Raw genomic sequence first — 23,415 nt, 5'->3', positions numbered from 1 at the left:
AAAATATAATAATAAAACTGTAAATGGGCTTTTAAGAACACTACTGCTGATTAATTGATTTAATTATACATAACTAATTCACAACATGTCGCCTCAAGGTATTTCACAATAAAAGCCCCGCTCTCCAGCAAGGTGTTACAGGTAAACAGAACACCAGACCAGGTGTATTTTCTATAAAAAGTTAAAAACTGACAGAAAAGATTCAGTCAACATAAAATAATAGCAAATAAAGCAAACTGTGAGAGTAGGAGGTGGTTATCCTGAGGCCTCAGCAGCAGGACTGTACAGGTGATCAGGACGACCTGAGCCAGTTTAACTATCAGTTTTAAAAAGTTCATTTTAAGCATAGTCTTAAAAGTAGAGAGTGTGATAATGATGCTGATTTAACACTGATATAAATAACATTTGGAGTTTTTTCAGTTATTTCCTGGAGCTTGTTCTCATCAGTCCCCTCCATGCAACAGCGCCCTCTGCTGGGCATCACCATAAAGTTTATTACCATGACAAACTGGCTTCGTTTAAGGTTTTGTTTCTCTTAAATTAATAAATCAGGATTTTAACTACAAATAAATTGTAATTCAACATTCTAAACCATATTACACAATATGCAGTAAATATAGATTTATGACTTATTCTGGATTTGACTTTGCGTGACAAAAATTAAACTGCTGCAATTTCTACTGAGGAAATTCAACAATAAGGGCAGAGTTATTATAAGACATTGCTGCAGTTTTACACGTCGTGTTTCCACCACCGACTCTCTTCTTCTTCCTGTGATAAATGACTAAACTCACAGTGAGGTTTTCTCACCTCTGTGGGTTCACGATGCTGCGACTCAAACACATTTAGAACACGTCAAGAAAAAGGCCAAACCGATCGAGACGTCTTCACAGTATCGACAGTCGAATTACCACCAGGGTGAGAAATCCACAACAAACAACTTTATGTTAAAAAAAAAATATTTATTTTGACACAAAAATACCCCAAAATACAGATTTTATATCAGCCACAACATTCACACACATTAACGTTGCTTAAAGTATGACAGGAAGACTCTTTCAGCTCAAAGCATCAAAATAAAAGCCTCAAGGCTGGCAAAGGTTTCAGAGTTTAATCCTTAAAAGCTGATTAAGTTTGAGCAGAGAAAAGCTGGAACATTAAAAAACAACTAGAGCTGCATCCTTCTGAGAAATAACGTCTCTATATTTAACATCCTCAGGTTACACAAGTCCAAAAAATGTACAAAAAAAAAAAAATCTCCAAGTCAGTAAAAAACATTTAACTACAATTTGTATTTTGATTAACATTTTCCAAAGAGTTTGAAAAATGTAACAGTTTTAGAGGCTAAATCTGTAACCCTAAACCTTACAAGGATGTGCTCTGTTCTGATCTGAAAATCTGGACTTTTGGGTCACAACTCCAAGATGGCACCAAACCCCCAGTGGAGCATGGTGGTGGCAGCATCAGGCTGTGGGGTTACGTCGGTGGTTCTGTGTCATAGTGAATCCAATCGTATTTGGAAATTAACAAAACGAAGTTAAAGTTCTTTACCTGAGAATCTGCAGCAATGAACCACAAGGATTCTTAACTTCGTCTCAATAACTAATATTGTTCAATAAAACAATATACAGATTATAAAATGGAGGTTTCAGAGTTTTTCCAACTTTCCAAGGAATAATTACATTGAATCTCCACTAAAGAATGAAACCAAAGTACCAGAAATATTATTTTTAGATCCGTATTTTCTCATTAAGTGGGAAACTACCTGCTTTTTAAATAACTTTTCACAAATATCAGCGAAACATCCTCTGATTATATTTTATGTGAATCCTTATTACAGAAATATAATAGTGCTTCTTTATAAATGACACCTTTCCTGGACATGTTCATCATAAATCATCATTTGCTTTCTTTTTTAATGAGTTTATTTAGATAAACTGAGGATAAAAGTGGCTCTATGGATGCAAAGGTTTCAGACTGCAGTCCTAGTCAAAGTCCAGAACTAAATTCCTGGGGTAATCCAGAAAATGCAGTGGATGGCCTCACAGATAAAAAGATTTGACTTTTTAAAAAAGATAAGTCAAGATGCAGATAAACTCCTACAGAAACGCTGAACTTTAACCTAAAGGTGTTTGAACAAAGTGTTAGTTTAAGATGAGAAAAATAATGTATTGTATCTAATTTATTGGTTTTCCAATAAGCTACAGATATTTGTCACATAAAATGTTTAACGTTGCCTTTTAACAAGGTGGTGGACACAAACCATCGTCTCAAACCACTGGAAAATCCAGAACCATTTTTTGTCTTGTCCAAATTTATCCTAAATAGAAACATTGAGAATCAAAGTTGGTGCATCAAAGACTGAACCACAAACAGACACCAGGAATCAGCTGTCAGAACATTTTTCTCTTTTTAACCAAACTCCTGCAGACAGAAGAAAATCTGGACTTTTCTTCTTCTTTCCAATTAAATTTGGTTAGTTTTACCTTTAGACATCATTATGCCTAATATGCCAGGATCCTAATGGCAGCAGAGCAACAATCAACACAACAAACCTAAGGAGTTTGTCATGTTCTGTTTTCTCTGTTTAAATTCATCACATTGTGGCTAAAATTTGCTTTAGAGTAAAAAACAAGACTCAAGTTTGAATTTTAGAGACCTGCAGGCCTCAATCTGATCACATGGTAAAAGACGTGCCGTTTTCACTGGAGCTATCCACCGAGCGACGAATTGTGGACATGAAGGTGTCCGAAGTGACCCTGGAGAAACGGCGCGGGTCGATGTACCTCTTACCCAAACACCACAGGTCACGGAAGATCCTCCTGAAGTGGTTCCTGAAGTTCACTCCGATGAAGGCGTACAGCAGCGGGTTCAGGCAGCAGTGCAGGTAGGCGACCATCTGCAGCACAGACATCGCCGTACGCAGTGAGTCCTCCTCGTCACAATCGCTCTGTTTGAACAAATTGACTGTCTTATAGAACAAGGCCAGGTTGTAAGGCAAGTGGCAGACGATGAAGACCAGCACCACCACCATCACCACTCGGACCGCTTTGTGTCGCTGGAAGTTTTTAGCTTTCTGCAGGGTGATGATGACTGAAGTGTAGCAGAAGATCATGATGAATAGCGGCAGGAAGAAGCCAATGGCCAGTTGGGTGCTGGGAACAGCAACCTTCACTATGCTAGCAGTGTTGCTGTCATCAAATTTCCACTCACAGACGAACTGTGGATCTGTTGTCTCTTCCTGTTCGTTGCTGTTGAACCAGGTGATGTTATTATGTGATGGTTCGTACCAATGGTGGAAATGGAAAGTGGGAACAGACACCAGTAAGGCAAAGATCCAGATCAGGAAACAGATAATGAGACTGTTTGACACCGAACGTAACCTGAAGCTCCGGCGAGCCTGGACGATGGCGATGTAGCGGTCGGTGCTGATGCACGCTAACATTAGCATGCCGCTGTACAGGTTGACGCTGTAGGAACCACGCAGCAGCTTACAGGCCACCTGCCCCATCGGCCAAGAGTACAGCTCGTTGTAGACGATGAAAGGTAGAGCCAGCACGAACAGCAGGTCAGCGATGGCCACATTGAGCAGGTAGACGTCAGTCATGGATTTGGTTCTCTTGTAGAGGGCATAGGTGAGGATGACCAGGCTGTTCCCCACCAAGCCCAGGATGCAGATGATGGAGTGAATGTAAGGACCAACCACAACGTTCAAACTGTTGTTGTTACTGAAAGAACACGGTTCATAACCAGGGTAATTGTCATAATCGTCATAGGGAGCAAAAGTGGAGTCATTGGAGATGTTCATCTTGTTTTGCTGTAAGAAAAGTTAAAGAGAAACTTTATTGTTAATATATTAAAATAAGACAATAAAAAACAGTAATTCCAAACAAAATACTCTAACCGTCATTAAAAACCTGCAGGTGGAAATAATGTGAACATTAAACACAAGCTGAACGGTCAACAAGTAAAAACATTCCAAGTCAGAAAATTCTTTTTAAATTATAGCTTGAGTGTAGATATTGTTTTCAGTTGATATCATGAATTAAAAAGTACAGACAGAAAGTCAAAGAAGATCTGACTAAAGTTCTGCATGTATCAAAGCTTCGGTGATCTGATTTATGTATTTAGGCAAGAAACACTGAGAAACATTTTGAAAACAAGAGGAGAAATTCCCCTCCCTGAGCTGCCATCTCACTGTGGTGGAGGAGTCTGAGTGCCTCCAATAACTCTGGAGATCATTGGGACACTCAATGAAACCCCTGAGCTTTACTGTCACACTGGGGCTTCATGCCCCTAGTAGAGTCACCTAAGGCACCTCTGGCACTTTTCTGAATAAATTACACATTTGTGGTTACAAAAGGATATTGTTAAATAGGTCGTGTGATAAATGAGTGCAGAACTTTCTGTGCAGATGCTTCTACTTCCTGTCATTTCTTCCTCTGTTTCTGGTTCAAATGTCTGTTAACAGCAGAAGCAGCAGATTTCTCATTATAAAGTTCTAATCAACAGGAAATATGTACAAAACCATTGAACCACTGCTGCAGCTACACCTCAGGAGATCATAAGAAACTGCTTTCAGGTATTTGTCACTGACACACTTTTCCACCTCCACGTTGCCAGGTTGAGACAAAAATTGTTTCTCATTTGACTTTCTGTCAGTTTTATTCAATGCGACGGAAGAAGTTCAGAAACCCTGACATTAGATATTTAAATGATCTGATCAGTACCCAGACGTTTTGGCGTTTGAAAAGGTTGGTTCTGCTGGTAAAGAGCGTGGAGGCATCAGACCAGGACGTCCCAGTTGTGGTCTGCAGAAGGTCTGAAGGTGAGATGGGTTTGTTTTTTACAAGAGTCGGAGCTGGGAGGAAGTTTGCAGAAAAGAGGTCAGCCTGACTCGGAGTGACCCAGTTCACGAGTGGTTTCTTTCCCTCCCCAGCACAGATCAGAACCGCAAATTACAAAACTGAGTAAATACAGAATCTCACAATTTCACATCTGGGGAAAAACCAAAAGATGAAAACATGAAAAGAGTCTAGAAGGATGGTATCTTATTGTTGACGTATTTAGTTACCAATATAAGGGACATTAGTTCATTTATTCCAGCAGTTCAGCAGCTTTTTACAGCTTTGTGACCTTCTGAAGAGGAAATTTAATTAATGCACAAACCTGAGTAAAATTCAGCATCATGGAACCGTTTTGTTCTTTATCAGTGCAGCTCAATTCAAGTCAATGAGACAATCTCTATAGAAATAAAAGCACATGTGCATTTCCTCTGTTACTTTCCTCTTTTTTATTTACTTCTATCAAAACTAAAGGTGCAGTTTCTCTTTTTTGTGCCGTACATTTTGTGACTTGTGCTGCGTCTCTCATGCACTTCAGACGGAAAATAAACGTAACAACCAGCTGAGTTCAGCCGACAGACAGAAAATGGTTCCTTACCATGTAATATTTTATTTCATCTGCTTTGTTACATTGAAAAACACAAAATCTCACCAAATACTTTGTCTAGTTTCCACAGTTACAGTTACTTTCAAGTAACTTCTTTAGACAGAGCAGCTGTAAGTTAACAATTATTGACTATTGAGAAAAAGTAAATGTCTTATTTCCAATATTTGTTACTTTGTTTTGAGAATCCATGGATCAGTCCATCAACCCTGCATCTATTTAAGATAATCATAATAATATTTTTAATATCAATAATTATAAAAATAATATCTTTTATTTGAATGTATTAAAATATTTAATTACTATTGTTAATAATTATTTTATTATTAATTGAAATAATATCATTATCTTCAATAATGTTTTGTATTTTTATTAATAAAAATAATAACTACAATTTTTATTTTATTATGTTAAAACAATAATTATTATTATGACAATAACAATTATTAATAATATTGATAATTCATTATTATTATTTATAATCATTGTGTTGCTCCAACTGGTTCTGGTTCTGGTTCCTTTGAGAAACAAGCCGACGTCGAAACAATAAGAAAAGGAACTAAAATCCTGAAAACTTTGGGAAACTGAATTATGAAACGTTCAGTTTTCATCTTTTAAAGGTGAAAACGTCAAAACAGAGAACCAGAACCAGAGAACCAGAGAACCAGAACCAGAACCAGAGACCCAGAGAGCCAGAGAACCAGCGTAGAGCAGTGAGGTCAGCTTGTTCTTCCTTGTGGCTGAAACTGAAATTTTAAATTTGAGAAGTCGGTGAAGACCAAAGTCTGTCCATTGAGCAGAAGTACAGATCAGGAACTTGAAGCTTTTGAGGAACTTTCACCTTTTAAAATAACTTTAATTCTCCATCCAACCTGGATTTTCTTACTGCAAATTGAAACAAGAATTCAAATCATTGATGTTAAAGAGTCACAGGAACATGAAGTTCTGCTGAGGTGTTCAGGAAGCCCAGGTTGGCCTTCTGCTCGTCTGCTTTGTCGTCTCTCATTCCTATCACACTTTTTCCTTCCACTCAACTTCCTGTTATTAAACTTGAGTCATTTTTCCCATCATTACTTTTTCCAAAACATTTAATTTCTTTCCTAAAAGTCTTACTCTGATATAACAATGTGATTCTTTAACAATCTGAGTTTTACTCAAAATGAAATAAATAACTGATACGTGTCTCTCTGTGTGGGGAAAATCTAACGCCTCTCATCTTCAGGTCACAGTAAAATATGAACCTTGATGATGCAAAACGATTTCAGTCATAGATGAGATAAAAAAAACCTTCAGAAACTTGTTAGTGTTTTCATTTTATGCTGCATCATTGGAGCAGTTCAAGGTTCACACACAGTAAGAACAAAACTGTATTTATGAATTTCCAACCGAGTCTCAAAGAGTCATTCTTGTCTAAAAACTGAATCCATTCATTTGTGTCCATTTGAGCCGTTTATGCAGCAGAACCCGACCGACTTCTGGTTCTGGTCCATCCAGAAACCAGAAACCAGAGCTGGAAATGACTAATTGAATTACAGTACAATGCGTTCCTGTTTCTCTGTTTCAGAGCTTCTCTCTTCACAGCAGAAACTCGAGCCGGTCCGGACCGGGAGAACTCTGGTTCCTTTTTCCGATACTTTGGGTCAGAGTGTTTGGGTTTCCTTTAGGCTTGCGGGTTCCCAAACACAAAGAGTAGCAGCCTTCACTCTCATTAAGATACCGCTGTACAAAAACCACAGCTAGCAAGCTAATGTTAGCATTTCTGCTAAACGGACTAGCTACCGGAGCAGAGAGCCTGACTAATTCACCAGCTAACATGCTGGTGTTAGCTTGAATAAAGAGCAGAAAGTCTTAAGAAACAACAGCTAAATGTAGGGATTAGGATTTATTTTTTGCAAGTAAATATAATTTTAAAAATGTATTAAAAATAAAAACTTTAATAATAATAATTACAATAAGTCTATATCAACAAAAATATGTAAAAAAAAAACAACAACTAAAATCATAATGAAGAATCTCTAAATACATTAATGCTACATTATTTCAGCAGCAGTAAGAATAATTTCCTTTCTAGTTAAAATAAAAGCCGATACATTTCTATAACTGGGATAAAGTCAAACTACTTTTAGTTTTATACTGTTTTTATTTGTTTTTAAGTCAAAATTAACAATTAATTACAACCTAGTGGCTGTAAACCAGTTCTCAAACATTTCCTCATAAAGCTCAGGTTAAACAAATAAACATGTCGCTGCAGCCTAATAAAAGCTGCACAACATAAACAGATTCTGACTAAAATGCATGAACAGCAAGAATTTTGTTCTTAATTTGGTGGATTTATGATTAAAAACAAAGTGAAAGTTGTGCAAATGACCAACATGTTTAACCTTTAACCTGCAGTTGGAACATAATGAATTGAAGGTGTTAAAAAAAAACTCAAATAAAAAACGATACAGGAAACTGTGGCTCTGAGCTTCACACACTTCGCTCTGAGCTCAAACATTTTCTTAATAGATTAGATTCAGATGAACCTCAGAGACAAGAAAGCATAATATCTGTCTTTTTTCCACCCAGCCGTCTTAGAGACTCAGTTTAACAGACGCAGTTACATTTAAGAGCAGCAGGTTGTTATCTGAGGGTTTAACACAGTCAGAACGCGCATCGTCAGTTTCACTGATATTCATCTGTGGTCTGCCAGCGTGAAAAGGCTTTAAATAGACAAACGTGAACATGACCACATCGTGAAGATTTTAGAGATAAGGAGATAAAAGTGAGCAGCTGTGTGGCGTCATCTGAGACAACAGACATTACATCATGATTTAAACGACACGAAGAGACTCAAATCTGATGGACCCTCAGCCGAAATGTTTCTACCTGAACTGACAAAACAGCAGAAAGCAAGAAAACCAAACGGCTAAAGCAAAGCTTTAAAAACTTTAAGACTCAACAGATTAAAGCAAAAAACATTTAGAGAAAATATTTAGAGCTCACCTGGAAGTAGGGCTGATGTTGGTGATGCAGCGTGGGAGCAGCGGCGGCGAGACTGATGCTGCTGCTCAACATCACACACTAAAACCCTGCTGATAAAAGGGAAACTGTGTGTGTGTGTGTGTGTGTGTGAAACCTGCTGAAGTCTTCCTCTTTCAGCCCCAGCAGAAGTGATCTTTGCTTTGTCCTTCCAGCTTCCTCCTGCTGAACTCGAAGCTTCGCCCTCTCACGTTTATTTAAACTTACATCACTTTATTTACGACGCAGAAACGGACGTCTTATTTATGGCTCTTCTGCAAACATTCTGGACCTTTTAACGAAGCCAGCTGAGGCAGGCATAAACTATCAGCGCAGCATTTGGTTCTGACTCATCTGAAGAGCTTTCAGAGGTCCGATCTCATCTCTCTGGTTCAGCCTGTAAACATCAGAGGGCGATTAATAAATCATGCAGCAGCTGCAAACCGTCCAGCAGACCAGCAACGGGAACCGTCTCTTCATCAGAGTGCTGCTCTGCTTCAGAATAAAACAGAACTTATTGTTTGCTATTTAAATCCACCATCCAGTGGATTTAAAGTAGAACTTTTTGAGGTCCGAACTTTGATTAGGCCGTTAAATCAGACGTTCTGTTGTTGCATTTCTGGTTTTTTTCTTGTTTGGAAAGAAATCTCCCACAGTATCATACCTCCACTGCTGTACTTAGCTGGATGAGCCGTTTACATATGGAGATCTAGAGTTTTCTCAGCAGTTGCCTGTTTTGTCTTTGTTGTGAATTTAGATGCATTTTTTATTTGTTTTGGAAGAATTTTATTTTATTTTAGGTCATATTGATTGATGCTATTTGTTATTTTATATCTAAAATATGTAAAATATCAAATTGATGAAATTTTATTACTTAGAAAACATAATTTGTTATGGAGTGCTTTTATTTTGTAAATGCACATTCACATGTTTGGTTTGATTTATCATTAATTAATTATCATTAAAGTCATCATCAATGATTTATATAGCATGACTTTTATTTTGAAATCCTACACGCATTTAAGTCAGGGAGCTTTTACTTATTAACATTTATTTAATATTTTACAAGAAAATATTATTGTGCATGCTTCCTTGATTTTGGCTACTTTCAATAAAAAGTAAAAAATTATTTTCTGTATTACTTTTATTTTGAAATACATCTCTTATTTCCTTATGTCACATATATTTCTTATTGTTTAGTGTAACTTATTTATTGTAGCATTTATTCCACAGACCAATGAATGTATTACCTTTATATTAATATTAATTTTTTTGTCCTTAATGGCCTTCCGTACGTTTCTTTGAGCTCGTAAAGTTTCCTTCAGGCAGAAACTGGAACAGAAACTTTCCATCCAGGTGAATCCAGTAAAACAAAACCTTTTATTGCTTTAATCAAACTGTACAGATTTAAATATCCAGAGGGCAAGAGGTGCATGATGGGAGCTTCAGGACACGTCCTCCATGTAGTCGGCTCCGTGACTCTGACTGATCTGAGAGACGCTCAGATCCTGCGTGGTTTCGTCAAGCTGAGCGACAGACAGACAGACAGACATTCAGAGCTGGAACTGACCTCAGGTCAGACGCTCAGACCAGACAGAAGAGGGTTAAACCTTGTCGCTCGTCTCCGGACCCTCGATGGAAACCTCCTCGATCTCCTCGCCGATGCTCAGCTCGCCGTTGGAAAGGTCCGACCGATGGCTGAAACACAAAACTTCCTTCCTTAAAGCTGAAGCTGCCGAGTTTACGTTCCCTTTGGGGTCAATAAAGTGTTTTTGAATTTGAATTTGTTTTCCTGCTGTTGGTCAGACCTGAGTGAAGCCGGGTCTGACCGGGTCTCCACTTCCTTCAAATCAAACAAAACTGGTGTCAAACATTTTGGTTGTGCAGCAAAAATTTAATTTGTGCTGCTATCATTTTAAAGATATTAATATAAGTTTCCAGAGGTCATCAGAGGTCAAACACTCCCCGCTTACATTTACAAAATCCAACACATTGGGGGTCAATCAGCTCAGCCTGTGCTGCTTTTGCATTGAAGATATTCATGATGACCTCTGATGACCTCCAGAAACTTCTTAAAATCTTTAAAATAATAGCGGCAAAAACGGAAATTCGTACTGCACAGAAGTTTGACAATAATGTTGTTAGACTTGAAGAAGGTGGAGGGAAACTCAGGTTCCTCAGACTGAAGCTCTTCCAACACATCCCCTCCTCCAACACATCCCCTACTCCAACACATCCCCTACTCCAACATATCCCCTACTCCAACATATCCCCTACTCCAACATATCCCCTACTCCAACATATCCCCTACTCCAACACATCCCCTACTCCAACACATCCCCTACTCCAACACATCCCCTACTCCAACACATCCCCTACTCCAACACATCCCCTACTCCAACACATCCCCTACTCCAACATATCCCCTACTCCAACACATCCCCTACTCCAACACATCCCCTACTCCAACATATCCCCTACTCCAACATATCCCCTACTCCAACATATCCCCCACTTCAACACATCCCCTACTCCAACATATCCCCTACGCCAACATATCCCCTACTCCAACACATCCCCTACTCCAACACATCCCCTACTCCAACCTGCCTCTGCAGCAGCTCAATCATCAGATGACGGTAAAACCTCAACGTTTCGGCGTCTCACCTGTTGAAGTCGTCGTCGTATTCCACGTCTTCGTCTGTGGAGACAAAAAATTCAATCCAACTGTTAGACCCGGTTTCCTTCCTGGAACTAATGGAAGCAAAAGGAAGAAGCAGATCAAATGGTTCTGACCCAAATGCAGAGACCCGGTTCTGTCGCTCGGAGACTTAAAATATTTCTCTTTGAAGTCTTTCTCTCCTACAGGAAAGAAAAAGATTTGATCTTCAGAAACTGATTCTCTAAGAAAGAAAGAAAGAAGATTCATCCTCCTTGTGGGTCGGCTGAGTGAAGCTGACCGTTCCTGCTGTGGCCCGCTTCCGACCCGATGCTTCCCGCTGGACTCCCTCTGGTACCGGACGCCTCCGGCTTCCTGTGGGTCAGAACACAGAACCCGGTTGATTCCGTCCTCCATGTTCCCATCGGTTCCTTCAGTCAAACCAGAACCAGAACCAAAACAAACCCAGAATGTTCAGCTGGGGACGGAAAAACCCAGATCAGATTCCAGACATTGGATCAAAAAATGAGCTGGTCGGGTTTTCTGACCCGTTTGTTCAGGCAGAGGTTTAAATAAAGGTTACAGGACTTTCACACACTAACAGAGGCGACGCTGAAAACATCTGAAGGAAATTATGTTGGATTATTATTTTATTATTATCTTGGATTACAGGAGGAAGTTGGAGTCAAACCTTTGATTGCGAGGAAACACTTGTTCCCCTGTCAGCAGCTTTTCTCCAGAAAATTAGCCTCTTTCAGTTAATAAGTTCATTAGTTTACTTCCCTGCTGTCGTCTTTTTCCAGATTATCCAATCTAATTCCAGGTGTGAAAAGCAGGAAAATATAAAAAATCCTAATATTTATGTTCTGATGAATCAAAACGCTTTAATCAAAATGGTTTTATAAAACCAAGATCCGATCCCAAAGAACCAGAACCAGCAGGTGTAGACCCAGAGTTCTGCTGGGTTCATCCCAGAGGGGGAAGACGACCTGCAGCTCACCTGAGCTCTGAGCCGAGATCCGAGACGGGTTCGCCTCGCTCGGGTTCTGGGTCTGCAGCCAGAACCGAGAGGCTGAAACCAGTGAAGAGGAGGAGGAGGAAGAAAAGGGACAGAAAGAGAGAATCAGAGAGCGTCATGTGTCTGAGAACACACACACACACACACACACACACACACACACCCCGAGGTGTTAAACAAGCAGGCGCAGAGACTCGGACCACGGCGACCGTTCAGCTCTTCTCCTCCTGCATTAAATTTTCATGCAGCCCACGGCGGAGTGTGATCTGACTGGGCTCCGGTCGCCCGGGGGCCCCCTGTGGGCGCCCTGCGGGCCCCATGCGAGCCCAGCGAGTCGGCTGACATGATGGGACGCAGCGGTCACAGATACAGGGACCTGCTGCAGGCGGGGCACAGACACCAAACAGCGGCGGCGGGTAAATCTGTCCAATCAGAGAGATCTGCAGGATTCATCGGGTCCAGCCCAACCAAAACATTCAGGAACTCACCTGAGAAAACACCTGAGAGGCTCTCAGCTCACATAAACCTCCTTATCTGGAGGGTAGAAGAGTTTTAATTCTCAGAGGAATCAGCTGATTTTACTCAACCGGCCAAGAAAAATCCAACACTGGCTGCGTTTCAATTAGAAATACACGCAAATCTTTGACTACATTCTGCTAATGTTGATAAACAAACACAATTTCACAAGTGCAGTGTTTCCATTAAATAAGAAATTAATTTAAAATCACGTGAATAAGCCTGTTCACATGATAAGTCATTAAAGGGGCAGTATTATGTGTTTTCCAGGTAAATGATGTCATTTTATAGCACACTCATAACTGTGTTACCTTCAGTTGTTTTTAAAATGCTGTATGTATCAAATATGATACTGATTTCCTGATTTAAAGTCTTAAAATTGAACCCGTTTCTTTAAAAACTCCTGCTCTTCCTGTAGCTCCGCCTATATTAACCCTTTAACGAAGTTTTTACCTGAGCAGCAGCTCCTATAACGAGCAGCACAGGTTGACCAGCTGTTTGCTAATTACTCCTGGCTAGTCTGAAGGAGCTGAGAGGGAGAGACTTCATAACTCATTTATTTGTTGTTTTATTTATTTTTGATATTTAAAATGTCTTCCATTTCCAGTTCAGTTAAATGTTTTTAGGATTTAAAGTTTATCGGTCTTTCAGAATGTGGTTTTGGATTTTTATGCTTTTATCATTATATGACTCAAACATGATTTCAAAACCACAATATTATCGTTTATCAGATAACTTCTGGGACAATTTATTGTTTAGCAAAATGTGTTATCTTGACAGGTCTGACATCAAGAAGTCTGTTTTTGTTTACTGCTAAAACCTTTTTCTGCGACAACCGAAACAGATGTTAGACTTTTAGATGATTTCAATCATCGCAGCTGATTCTGCTTCCTCTCTAAGAGTTTGTGGAAACGTTTTCTCGTGCTTCCTGAATCCCTCTTGAATCCTGCAGTCATCGTCTCCTGAGGTCTGTAAGCGCCTCGCTGCAGGAGGCGAGTTGAATCAGGTCTGATTCGGTTTAGACGCGGCGGGCTCGTTAGCGTTAACGAGGCTGGTCTGGTTGGACGGCGCATGCACACTCACTCGCTGAGGCTTTGGCCTCGTCTCATCAGGGAGACGGGCGGCCCAGACAGACTCTCCTCCCTCAGCGGGACAACGCTACAGGACGGGATAAAGCAGGACAGGGACAGAGACGCTTCAGAGACGGTCAGAGGGAAACAGAGTGGACAGGTGAGAGTTCACTGAGAGGACGGAGAGGAGGAAGAAAATCCCAAACTGAAGTTTCTTATAATAAAGTATACTTTCTTCCTTCTTCTCCTAAATGACCTTTAACCTTCTGATTTTCCCCTCCTCTGACTCGGGTTTTGTACTCACTCCTTGGGGCTGTTTGTCTTCTCTGATGAGTCCTTTTCTCCGATCGGAGAGCTTCCGAAGCAGCAGGAAGAGAAACGAAACACCAGAGAGACACAGACGTTCAGTTTGTTTAAACGCTAAACCTGATCCTCGTCCGATGAAAACGGCACATTGCAGATTATTTTTATTGATTTATCTGAGTCCAAACATGAAAAATCCAGAACAAAATCAGATCCAAAAGTCTGAGAAATTTAAATTCAATGGTTTCAAATTTCACAGAAAATTTACAGACATTTAAAACAAATATGTTTGACATTTGTTAAATATTCATTTCAAAATATTCTGGAAAAAAAGTCCAGAGTAATTTTTTCAGATATCTAACATGTAGAAAAGATAATTTATTGTTTGAAAATATATTCTAGATGCAAAATGAAATAAAAATAAACATTTGATACATACTGAATATAACTCCAGTGTTTCATTATCAATTCCGTTTTTTCTTTAATAGCTGATAACAAATCATTTTAAAACCTCAATCCTGAAAAGTCCTTTAAATTTCTTAAAATATATATTTATTATGTCAAAAATATTTATTTAGTTTATTATTTTTATGGGATTTTTGTCGTTTTTTTATTTTACTTTTTACAATATATAAAAAAAAAACATTTTATAGTTCTTCAAAAGAAAAAAGCAACCAAAGAACAAAACCTTCAGCTTTCTTTTTAAAATTCAGAATCCATTATTATTTTTTCTTACAAAATAAAATTTGCAAACAATTTGGAAAAGCATAATTGTTTTTGCCTTGCTGGTTGTCTTGTTAGTCGTCATTTATTCCTCATTTCTAAATGCAGCTGATGCAACATTACAGATGATTAAATATGAGATTTGTAGATATAAACGTTTTCTCTCTGCTGGCTCTCTGGTCTCCAGCCTGTTTCCTCCAACCCAAAGGAGTTTTTCTCACCAGCCGTAAGTCTTGAACGGTTTGGGCAGCGGGTCGTCGAAGAAGGAGTCTCCTTCATCATGGTCCACTTCTCCGTCCAGCTCCAGGTCCAGATGCTCCACGCTCCCAGCTGACGGCTGCTGCTGCAGGTACCGTTTGGGCAGGGAGAGGACCTGCTCCAAGTCCTGGATAACAAACAGTTTCCACAGCTGAGCAACAAACTGAGGCAACGCTGGTTACAAACAAAGACAGAGGATTGTTCCAGGAACCGTCTGGTATGAAACAGGAAACAGGAGCTGATGTTTCTGAAGGTTCTCCCTCATGCCGGCCCAGTCGTTTTGTCTCATCAGTAACGGCATTTTGTGTGACGACAGATCAGTTGAAACCATTTCTACTGGTCATTTTGTCCAACTTTTTTCTGTTACACCTCCGTTTTCAGAGAAAATATGTTTCTTACCGACTACACATCAACTGGTGATCAGCAAGTGGAGGTTTTTACCTGCTTTGAGTCCGACAGGAATCAGAACCACAAAGGAAAGTAAAAGTAGGATGTTGATGTAAATCCTTCAGAAAAATGTGCATGTTTGTACTTATTTGTTTCCTTAAATCTCTTGACTTCTAACAGAAATAAACAGAGACGCTAGTGTTGCTATGACGCGGTTTGTTAAAAACAAATGTTTGGTGATAAATTGGCAAAGCTTACAAAGCAGCGCAGAAACAAACTGACCCTGAACGGAAACGACTGGACGCTTTCCACTGTTTCTGTTGCTGCTTGTTGGTGGGATTGTTCCCAACGAGGCTGTTGTTTAAATTGGGGTCCTGTCCGGGATCTAATGGTTTTTGGAGTCAGTCAAACTGACTGATTTTGTAGTGGTACTTTATAAATATTTGAAAGTATTTGTGCAGTATTTTGTCCAAATCAAATCCCTTTCCAAAACCCACAAGCAGGCAGATTGAATAGCTCAATGTTTAAATAGCAGAGTTGTAGCAGTAAGAAACACTGCCACCTTCAGGTGGGAGTTATCAATCACACAAAGCCAATATTTTTCACCGTTTATGCAGAAAATTAATAATAAACTCATAATTATGCATTAATGTGAAAAAAATGCAGGGATTTGTTGATCTCGCATTAATTTAATGCCAGCATTAGATCAATACGGAAACCAAAGACAGTGGTGTTTTTTTGTAGGTTTTTTCTCATGTACAAATTAAAAATGAGGGCCTGTCCGGGATTCAGAGGTTTTCCATTCATTTGAATCTCGCAGGTTCATAACCTCCCAAACTCTCCCTGCTGGTTGGATTAGTATTTTTAAAGTGGGTGTTCAGATCTGTTTTTGTATGCTAACCTGAACAACAACACTACAGCGTTGAACAGGTATAATTATTAAACCGTTAACGATTACTCCAGTCTTGGACGGGTTTCATTGGGTTTGGAGCTGCAACGATGCGCTACTCTATTAATTAAAACATTTACAAAGAACCACCAAGTCCTAGAGAGTTAGAGGCTCAACTGTATTTAAAAAGAGCAAATAATAAACATGGAAGCAGATCAGCAACCAGTGGAGGAAAACTGGGTTATTTTTAAGAACTGTGGGACCGTTCAGAACCGTGACCAGTTTCTAACCAAGCGTCTAAAACAGAATAAGTTCCAACAAACACATCCAACATAAAGAATGGTGCCAAGGACTGAAACCTATCATTAGAAGGGTTTGCTACAGAGAGTCAGTGCTTTCTCTGCATCAGCAGAATCTAAAAGAACCTGGTTCTGATCCATCTTCAGTTCAAAGCTTTAAGAAATGCAGCTGATTACTGTCAGATGTGTAAATTAATCATGAAATACATTTTTTCTGCCATTTAAGTTGTAACAAAAATCTCCAAAAGCTTTAACTTAAACGGCCTAGAAATTGGTTTATCTCAGATGTTTTTAGAGTTTTTACTTTCCTGTTTTGGGAAATCCAGTTCAAATGAGTACAGAGGACCAGTGCAGAGACCAGTACAGAGGACCAGTGCAGAGGACCAGTGCAGAGACCAGTACAGAGGACCAGTGCAGAGGACCAGTGCAGAGACCAGTACAGAGGACCAGTGCAGAGACCAGTACAGAGGACCAGTGCAGAGGACCAGTGCAGAGGACCAGTGCAGAGGACCAGTGCAGAGGACCAGTGCAGAGACCAGTACAGAGGACCAGTGCAGAGACCAGTGCAGAGGACCAGTGCAGAGACCAGTACAGAGGACCAGTGCAGAGGACCAGTGCAGAGGACCAGTACAGTTCATGGTTCTGTATTTGTGGGTTTTTGTAGAGTAAATCTACGACACTCAATAGAAAATGCAGCTTGGGAAGCTGAACAACCTGCTGTTTGCAAAGCAGCCATACCAGGAGCAGAAATAAGAAAAACTTTAGATATTAGCTTCTGCTGTAGCGCTAAGCACATTAATGCAGGTTAAAATATATTTGGTGTTTAAACTCTTAAAATATGTATTTGTATATCTAATCTCTTTTCAGATTAAATGTTGTTTCTGCCTGAGATTTGATCAGAAAAATAATCTGAAGCTTCTTCCAGTGATTTTAAGCAGAAACTTTGGACCCAAGCAGCTCAGCAGGGCAGGATTGGAGCAGCTCTGTAGTAAACCCCTCTGTGCTACTCACTGGGTGACAGTTTAGAAACGTTTCCACTGAGCAGTTCAGTGCGTTTTTTTATGATGTGCATAGTGGAAACGAGGCAGTGGATGAGATGTGATGGTGAGTTAGATGCAGCAGGGATCCAGTTAGTGAGATAAGATGCTGTTTATAGTGATGGTGTTAGTGCTGCCCTCTTTGTTTTTACCTTCGCTGCTGTCTGGCTCCTCTGAGCTTTGAATCTGGGGATCTGTGCACAACACAGACAGCAGCCATCAGACAGACAGACTGGATGCTGTGCGCCTCACTCAGAGACCAACAGCAGGCTTTGCTCTGCTGAGTTACAGACCTAAAGTCTAGAACCATTTCTAAATATACTTTTACTGTTCTATTGAATAAAAACCAAAACTTGGGAGAGTACTGGAACTACGAAGGATCAAAAGAACGAGATGGCTGTTGAATGAGATATCAACAATCATGTTGATATCTCAGATCTGTGTGATGGGCCGTTCAGCTGTGGTTCTGGTTCTGGTTGCAGAACCAAGCAATCACCAGTATTTCCCATACTGTCCCAAGTTTTCCTATATTTTATTTGCACATCACAGAAGCAGATTTTTCCAACTTCTAATCCATGTGTTCCTCTTTCTCTGATTTTCTCTGATTCCCAGTTAATTTCTCTGTTTCTTCGAGGGAAAAATAAAACTTGACCCCTGTACCTTACTGGCAGGCAGAGAACCCGATTTGTCTTCAGCAGTCTGGGTCTGATGTCGACTCTCCTCTGAGTCCGAAACGACCTGCAAGCAGTTCAGACAAACAGCTCAGTTTGGGTTTCCTGGAGCAGCCAAAAGATAAAAACTTTTCCAAAAGATTTTCTCCATTTCATCTCCAACTGAGTCCATTAGATTGGGATTCCTTTTTAGAAAACGTTTTATAAGGAGCAGAAACAGTTTGGATTTTATTCAAACGAGGCTCTAGAGTGAAAGAACTGAGAAAAACCCTTCAGATTTCTGGCCTGAAGGAGGAAAATATGAGAATAAGTGAATCTCTCACCACACTCCTGCACTGATCGAAGAGGCGTTTGTATGTTGACAGGAAGGTCTGGAAGTCGACCTCTGCAGAAAACAGAACAACACAATAATATGTTACTTTATAACATTAATAATAAAATCTACTGCAGTCCTGCAGGTTTTCTGACTGAAATACTACGGTGTTCAGTTGGGGAAAATCAGCAACAGTTCGCAAAACATCAGCACAGTCATACAGGTAGGTCTGTAATTACCTACCAACACAGTGTGTTGTACCACCTGTCACTGACGAGGGGAACGTATCAACATGGCTGAATTTAATGTTTTAGCATTAGCTTCTGCTAAATATCATGTTTGTGTAGCGCTTTAGCCTTAGCTTCTGCTAAAAAACAAACACTCACCTTTGTCTGCAGCTCGGAGCTCTTCGTCGACGAACCTCTCCAGCATGCTCCTGCAAACACAACAGGGAACACAGATGAGCCATCGGATTACTGGCTACCTAACTGGAATCTGACCAGTGAAACCAGTTAGGACATGGATCCTACTTGTTGAGGCCGGGCAGCAGATCTGTGAAGACAAACTTCAGGTCTTCCTTCCTCACTGATCCACTCTGATCCTGCAGGTGGCAGCAGAGAGCGCAGGTGAGACCGCCGTCAGTGATTGGTCGGAAAACGTTAAACTGCGGCACTGACCTTATCGTGAGAGTCAAACGTCTTCCGAGCATGACTGATCTGTTTCTGAGAGAGATCCTGCAGAGAACAAAAGGAGCCGATGGAACAAGAACATTTAACATTTATTTAAACTTCACAGAACGCCATTAATTTAGAATGATTTACATCTTAATCTTTTTTCTGATTGGTTTCCAGAACCTTCTTTGTTTCTTTAGGATCTAGAACAGATTACTTTGTTTGGGCCCAAATGATTCGATTTGGTTTTGAATCACAGAATCCGACCTTCAGCTCACCTTGACGACGTGTCCATCGGGTCGGATCAGAACCTGGACCGGGTCGGAACCGGGTCTCACCTCAGAGCAGAGGGACAGGCCGCCACTCCACCGGGCCCTCCGGACCAGCTCCAGCAGAACCGGGGCGTTCTGGTTCAGCTCCGCATCGGACACGCCCAGCTCCCTGCAGACCAGGTCCCGGCTGTCCAGACCGTTCAGCTGCACAGAGGTCAAAGGTCAAACACTTAAAACCACAACAAACCCCTCCAGGTTCAGATCAGTCTGAATGAATGGACCTGGTCCCGCCTCCGAGTCGCAGGTCCTCCCCCACTCAGCTCCTTCAGACTAGCCAGCAGCAATTAGCAAACAGCTGGTGGATCTGCTGAGCTCATTATAGGAGCTGCTGCTCAGATGAATAAACGTGGTAAAAACGTTAAAGGGTTAAAGAGGAGCCATGTTGGGATGACTTCCTGGAGGCGGAGCTTCAGACAGAGCAGGAGTTTTTAAAGAGACAGAGGCCCAATTTCAAGGTGTTAAATATCTAAGTAAAACTTCTTTCAAGTTATATTTCATGTATGTAGCATTTTCATAACAACTGAAGGTAACATAGTTACTTGATTGGGCTACAAAATGGCATTATGTGAATGGAAAACACATAGTACTGCCTCTTTAAAGCCTAGTGTGGAAAACCAGACTGTTCCCCATTCAGTCCAGTTAGAAATGATGTGAAAATCTGCAGATGTGAGGCAGTTCTCCTGCTGGCTGGTTCGGTCTCAGAGTTTCATTTTCAGGCAGCAGGAGCCGGGCTGAGTTCTCTGTGGGATCCAGCGTTCACAGACACAGACGCTCTGAGTTGCAGCTGCTAGCATGATGCGCTAACAGGAACGCCGCAGGACTCACCGAGTTGATCTCCGGCTGGAACACGGAGAGGCTGAAGTCCAGGTTGAACACCTGCAGGAAGTCCATGATGAGACTGGCCACCAGGTGTCCTGTGGGACACACACGGGTTCAGAACCAGAACCAGAACCACAGCTGTACGGCCCATCACACAGATCTGAGAAACGATCCAGAAACTAAACGCTTAAAGGTCTGAAGCAAACTGCTGTCTGATGGTGCAACAGTGCCTCCTGGTGGTCAACAGCTGCAACAGCAAACACGATCCATCCATCATTTCTTTAGATTTTCCTTCCTCATGCCCAGACTTTCTTAAAAAGCTGATAAATCTTTACATGAGAGGAAAATCAATCTGCTTTCCAGAGAGACCCTGAACTCACCGTCTTTAGTGTGGAGGCATTTCTTCAGGTTTTCATTGATGAGGGGAGTTTTGTTCTGAGAGAAACATGATAAATGTGAACATCAGCTGATAAAAACACAAACTGTGGATCAAACCGGAAGAAGCTTCACCTCCAGTCTGTCCTGGTCCTCCATGGCCAGAAAAACGGCTGCCCTCATTTCCGCCTGTCAGGAAAAACACACAGACTTTATTGGAAGATAACCATTGCTAACACAAGTAGCAATGGTACTGTAGAGGATAATTTCCTAATAATTTAAATTGATAAACTCATTTCAACCTATGATTGTTTCCATTTTGCTGCTGTTTGTGTTTCATGAGGAGGTTGGTCATGTGACAGTGATGCAGCATCACAATGTGGTCATTTGTTCACAGCGTTGAAATGGTAGGAAAATTATAATAATGTATAATATCGGCTGAAACAGCAATATTAATATCAATATTGGCCCAAATGTTCAGATCAGTGAATTCCTGCTAGAGGCTAAGATAAAGTAAAGACAGCCTGAATTCATTTTGACATTACAGCTGTAGATTTATCAAAAACAAAAGTGCAATAAGTGAGTAATTTCCTTCAGGATCAAATTCAGCTTTAAGTTTTTGGCTCTTCTTCTCCATAGCTGTATGTTTGGTTAAAGGTTTAAAGGGCAAAAGAGAAATAACTTCTGAAAATTCACTCCAGCGATGAATTGATAGTAAGAAGAGCTAAAAAGTGGCCGCAGTTACAATCAGCCAACGTGTTCGTTGCTGCTGATGAAAGTATTAGAATAGAGAATAAAACATATGTTTAATAATGGCATAAAATCCATATGCTAATTTGCAAATTACACAAGAACTACTTCAAGTCGGGGCTGTAAGCTAAGTTTAAAATATTTAGGTGGTAAACTTGCTGCATATGGAGCAGTTAGCATGTCACTGCAGTCATGAGTCTGTCATACAGCAGCCGTCTTCAGTCAGAGGCCTCCTCAGTTTTGTTGCACGACTGACTGCAACTGGAGATCCTTTCTGCCCACAGCATCAGCATCCACAACAACTCTTTAAAGGAAGTTTATGATCCGGCGTACCACTTAGTGGAAAAGAGGCAATGGAGTTATTTTTTTAATTTTATTTTATTTATTTATGACAACATAACTCACATTTATGAGCTGTGACAACATTTAATTTCCTTTGGGATCGACAGGATTTTTGAATTGAGTTGAATCAGTTCATTTCAGCCGGTCTGAATTGAATTTATAACTAGTTCTTGTTCAGTATGAACTGTTCCAAGTCAGGCTGTACTAAATGGGTCGCATAAATCATTCTACGAGTGCTGATACGGTCTGACCTCAAAATAACAACTAAAATATAGTATGTTAATTACATATTTCTGGGAATATTAAATTGTTATTTCGTTTTTTATGTAATATATTAAAATAAAATAATATAAAACTTGCTATATACTCATCAACTTTAACCAACAGTTAGCTAAAGCTGTTTCTTCAAAGTTAAACTGGTTAAACTGCCTCATCAGTACATTAGCAACTCGATGCTAGCCGCTAAGCTAAAGCCGCTAACCGTGGGCTTCTCGGTTCTGTTTCCGGTTCTGATCTCTGACCTTCAGCTTGTTGAGAACTCCGCTGTTCTCCAGGTTCTGGATCAGCAGGTCCCGCAGCTCGGTATCATCTTCAGCAGCCGACATGTTCATCTGGATATAAGCTAGCCGCTGCTGTCAGGACAACAGACCAAAACAAACTATACGGAAGTGCTGCTGCTAATGCTCCTTCCGGTGTTTACCGCCACCTGCTGGACGACACCATGAATACCCGTTTACCACCAAACCGGTTTACATGGCAAGTTTAAAAACACAAAAGGTTGTTTACTGAAATTCGAAGTGTTATTAAATTAAAAACGTTAAATGAATATTAAAATAATGAATCAAACAAATGAAACTTCCAATTAAATTGGCTTGAAAATCACAATTACAATGCAAATGTATTTCTCGTCCTTTTCATTTTAGCATAAAAAATAATACTTTGTTTAATTAATATGTACACCAGCTTCGTCACAAACATATTCAAATATAAAGGTTATTCTATAAACTAACTATAATGTACTAATAACTGTAGATGTGATTGAATAGAAAATAAACATAAAATAATAATAATAGAAGTTAAACAAAATTAAAGGCATATAAAAATATAGCATAAATAAACATTGTTTGCACTTCAGTTGTTTGTTTCTTTTGGCATAAAAATAGTTTTACAAACTGCATTCCAATTCTTTGTTTCTTTATCTTTTTTCTCTACAATTATTAGAATTTGGTTGCAATTTTAGAAACACATTTTGTTTCATATGCAATTTTCGGTGTGCTTAAAAAACTATAAATAATAACATGGAAATATACGGAAAAATATTAAAATAGAACATTAAAAAACATTAAAAACTATTCAAATAAAAAATACATCAATTTTAATTAATACAAACAAACAAACAAACAAACAAATAAATAAATAAAAGCTGATGTTTTGTTTCTCAGTAATTTGTGGTATGTCAGTGACTGAGTCAGGAGAAATAGTAGAATATGTTTATAGAGAAAAGGGAAGGTTTGAGGGATACAGATGGAGGAGAA

The 23,415-nt window shown here is 39.9% G+C and overlaps 2 protein-coding genes across 10 annotated transcripts; both read right to left on the bottom strand.

Moving 5' to 3' along the window:
• Nucleotides 1-941: 941 nt before the first annotated feature.
• Nucleotides 942-9,201, bottom strand: ccr6a (chemokine (C-C motif) receptor 6a). Of its 3 annotated transcripts, XM_028039398.1 has the most exons (3): nt 8,434-9,201; nt 4,731-4,822; nt 942-3,817 (listed from the first exon to the last, which is right to left on the bottom strand). In XM_028039398.1, the coding sequence occupies exon 3, from the start codon at nt 3,806-3,808 to the stop codon at nt 2,678-2,680; it is 1,131 nt and encodes a 376-aa protein (XP_027895199.1). In that variant the 5' UTR covers nt 3,809-3,817; nt 4,731-4,822; nt 8,434-9,201; the 3' UTR covers nt 942-2,677. The 3 variants fall into 3 exon arrangements, with proteins under 3 accessions (XP_027895199.1, XP_027895197.1, XP_027895198.1); XM_028039396.1 differs by lacking the exon at nt 4,731-4,822; XM_028039397.1 differs by lacking the exon at nt 8,434-9,201 and having other exon boundaries at nt 4,731-5,732.
• A 608-nt stretch (nt 9,202-9,809) lies between these two features.
• On the bottom strand, nt 9,810-22,581 carry cep43 (centrosomal protein 43). Of its 7 annotated transcripts, none has more exons than XM_028040976.1 (20): nt 22,402-22,578; nt 20,924-20,977; nt 20,794-20,848; nt 20,420-20,508; nt 19,601-19,738; nt 19,269-19,325; nt 19,122-19,192; nt 18,978-19,027; nt 18,602-18,663; nt 18,268-18,345; nt 17,760-17,801; nt 14,959-15,122; nt 14,016-14,066; nt 13,725-13,799; nt 12,108-12,179; nt 11,409-11,482; nt 11,245-11,310; nt 11,116-11,149; nt 10,059-10,146; nt 9,810-9,974 (listed from the first exon to the last, which is right to left on the bottom strand). In XM_028040976.1, exons 1-20 carry the CDS (start codon nt 22,489-22,491, stop codon nt 9,894-9,896), a joined length of 1,491 nt encoding a protein of 496 aa, XP_027896777.1. In that variant the 5' UTR covers nt 22,492-22,578; the 3' UTR covers nt 9,810-9,893. The 7 variants fall into 7 exon arrangements, with proteins under 7 accessions (XP_027896777.1, XP_027896774.1, XP_027896778.1 ...); XM_028040973.1 differs by having other exon boundaries at nt 19,541-19,738; nt 22,402-22,576; XM_028040977.1 differs by lacking the exon at nt 13,725-13,799 and having other exon boundaries at nt 19,541-19,738; nt 22,402-22,575.
• Between the last annotated feature and the right edge of the window lie 834 nt (nt 22,582-23,415).

The sequence above is a fragment of the Xiphophorus couchianus genome, chromosome 15 (assembly GCF_001444195.1).
Source record: "Xiphophorus couchianus chromosome 15, X_couchianus-1.0, whole genome shotgun sequence".
Lineage (NCBI taxonomy): Eukaryota > Metazoa > Chordata > Actinopteri > Cyprinodontiformes > Poeciliidae > Xiphophorus > Xiphophorus couchianus.
Note: the sequence above shows the minus strand (reverse complement) of the source record. Positions and strands in the feature narration are given on the sequence as shown.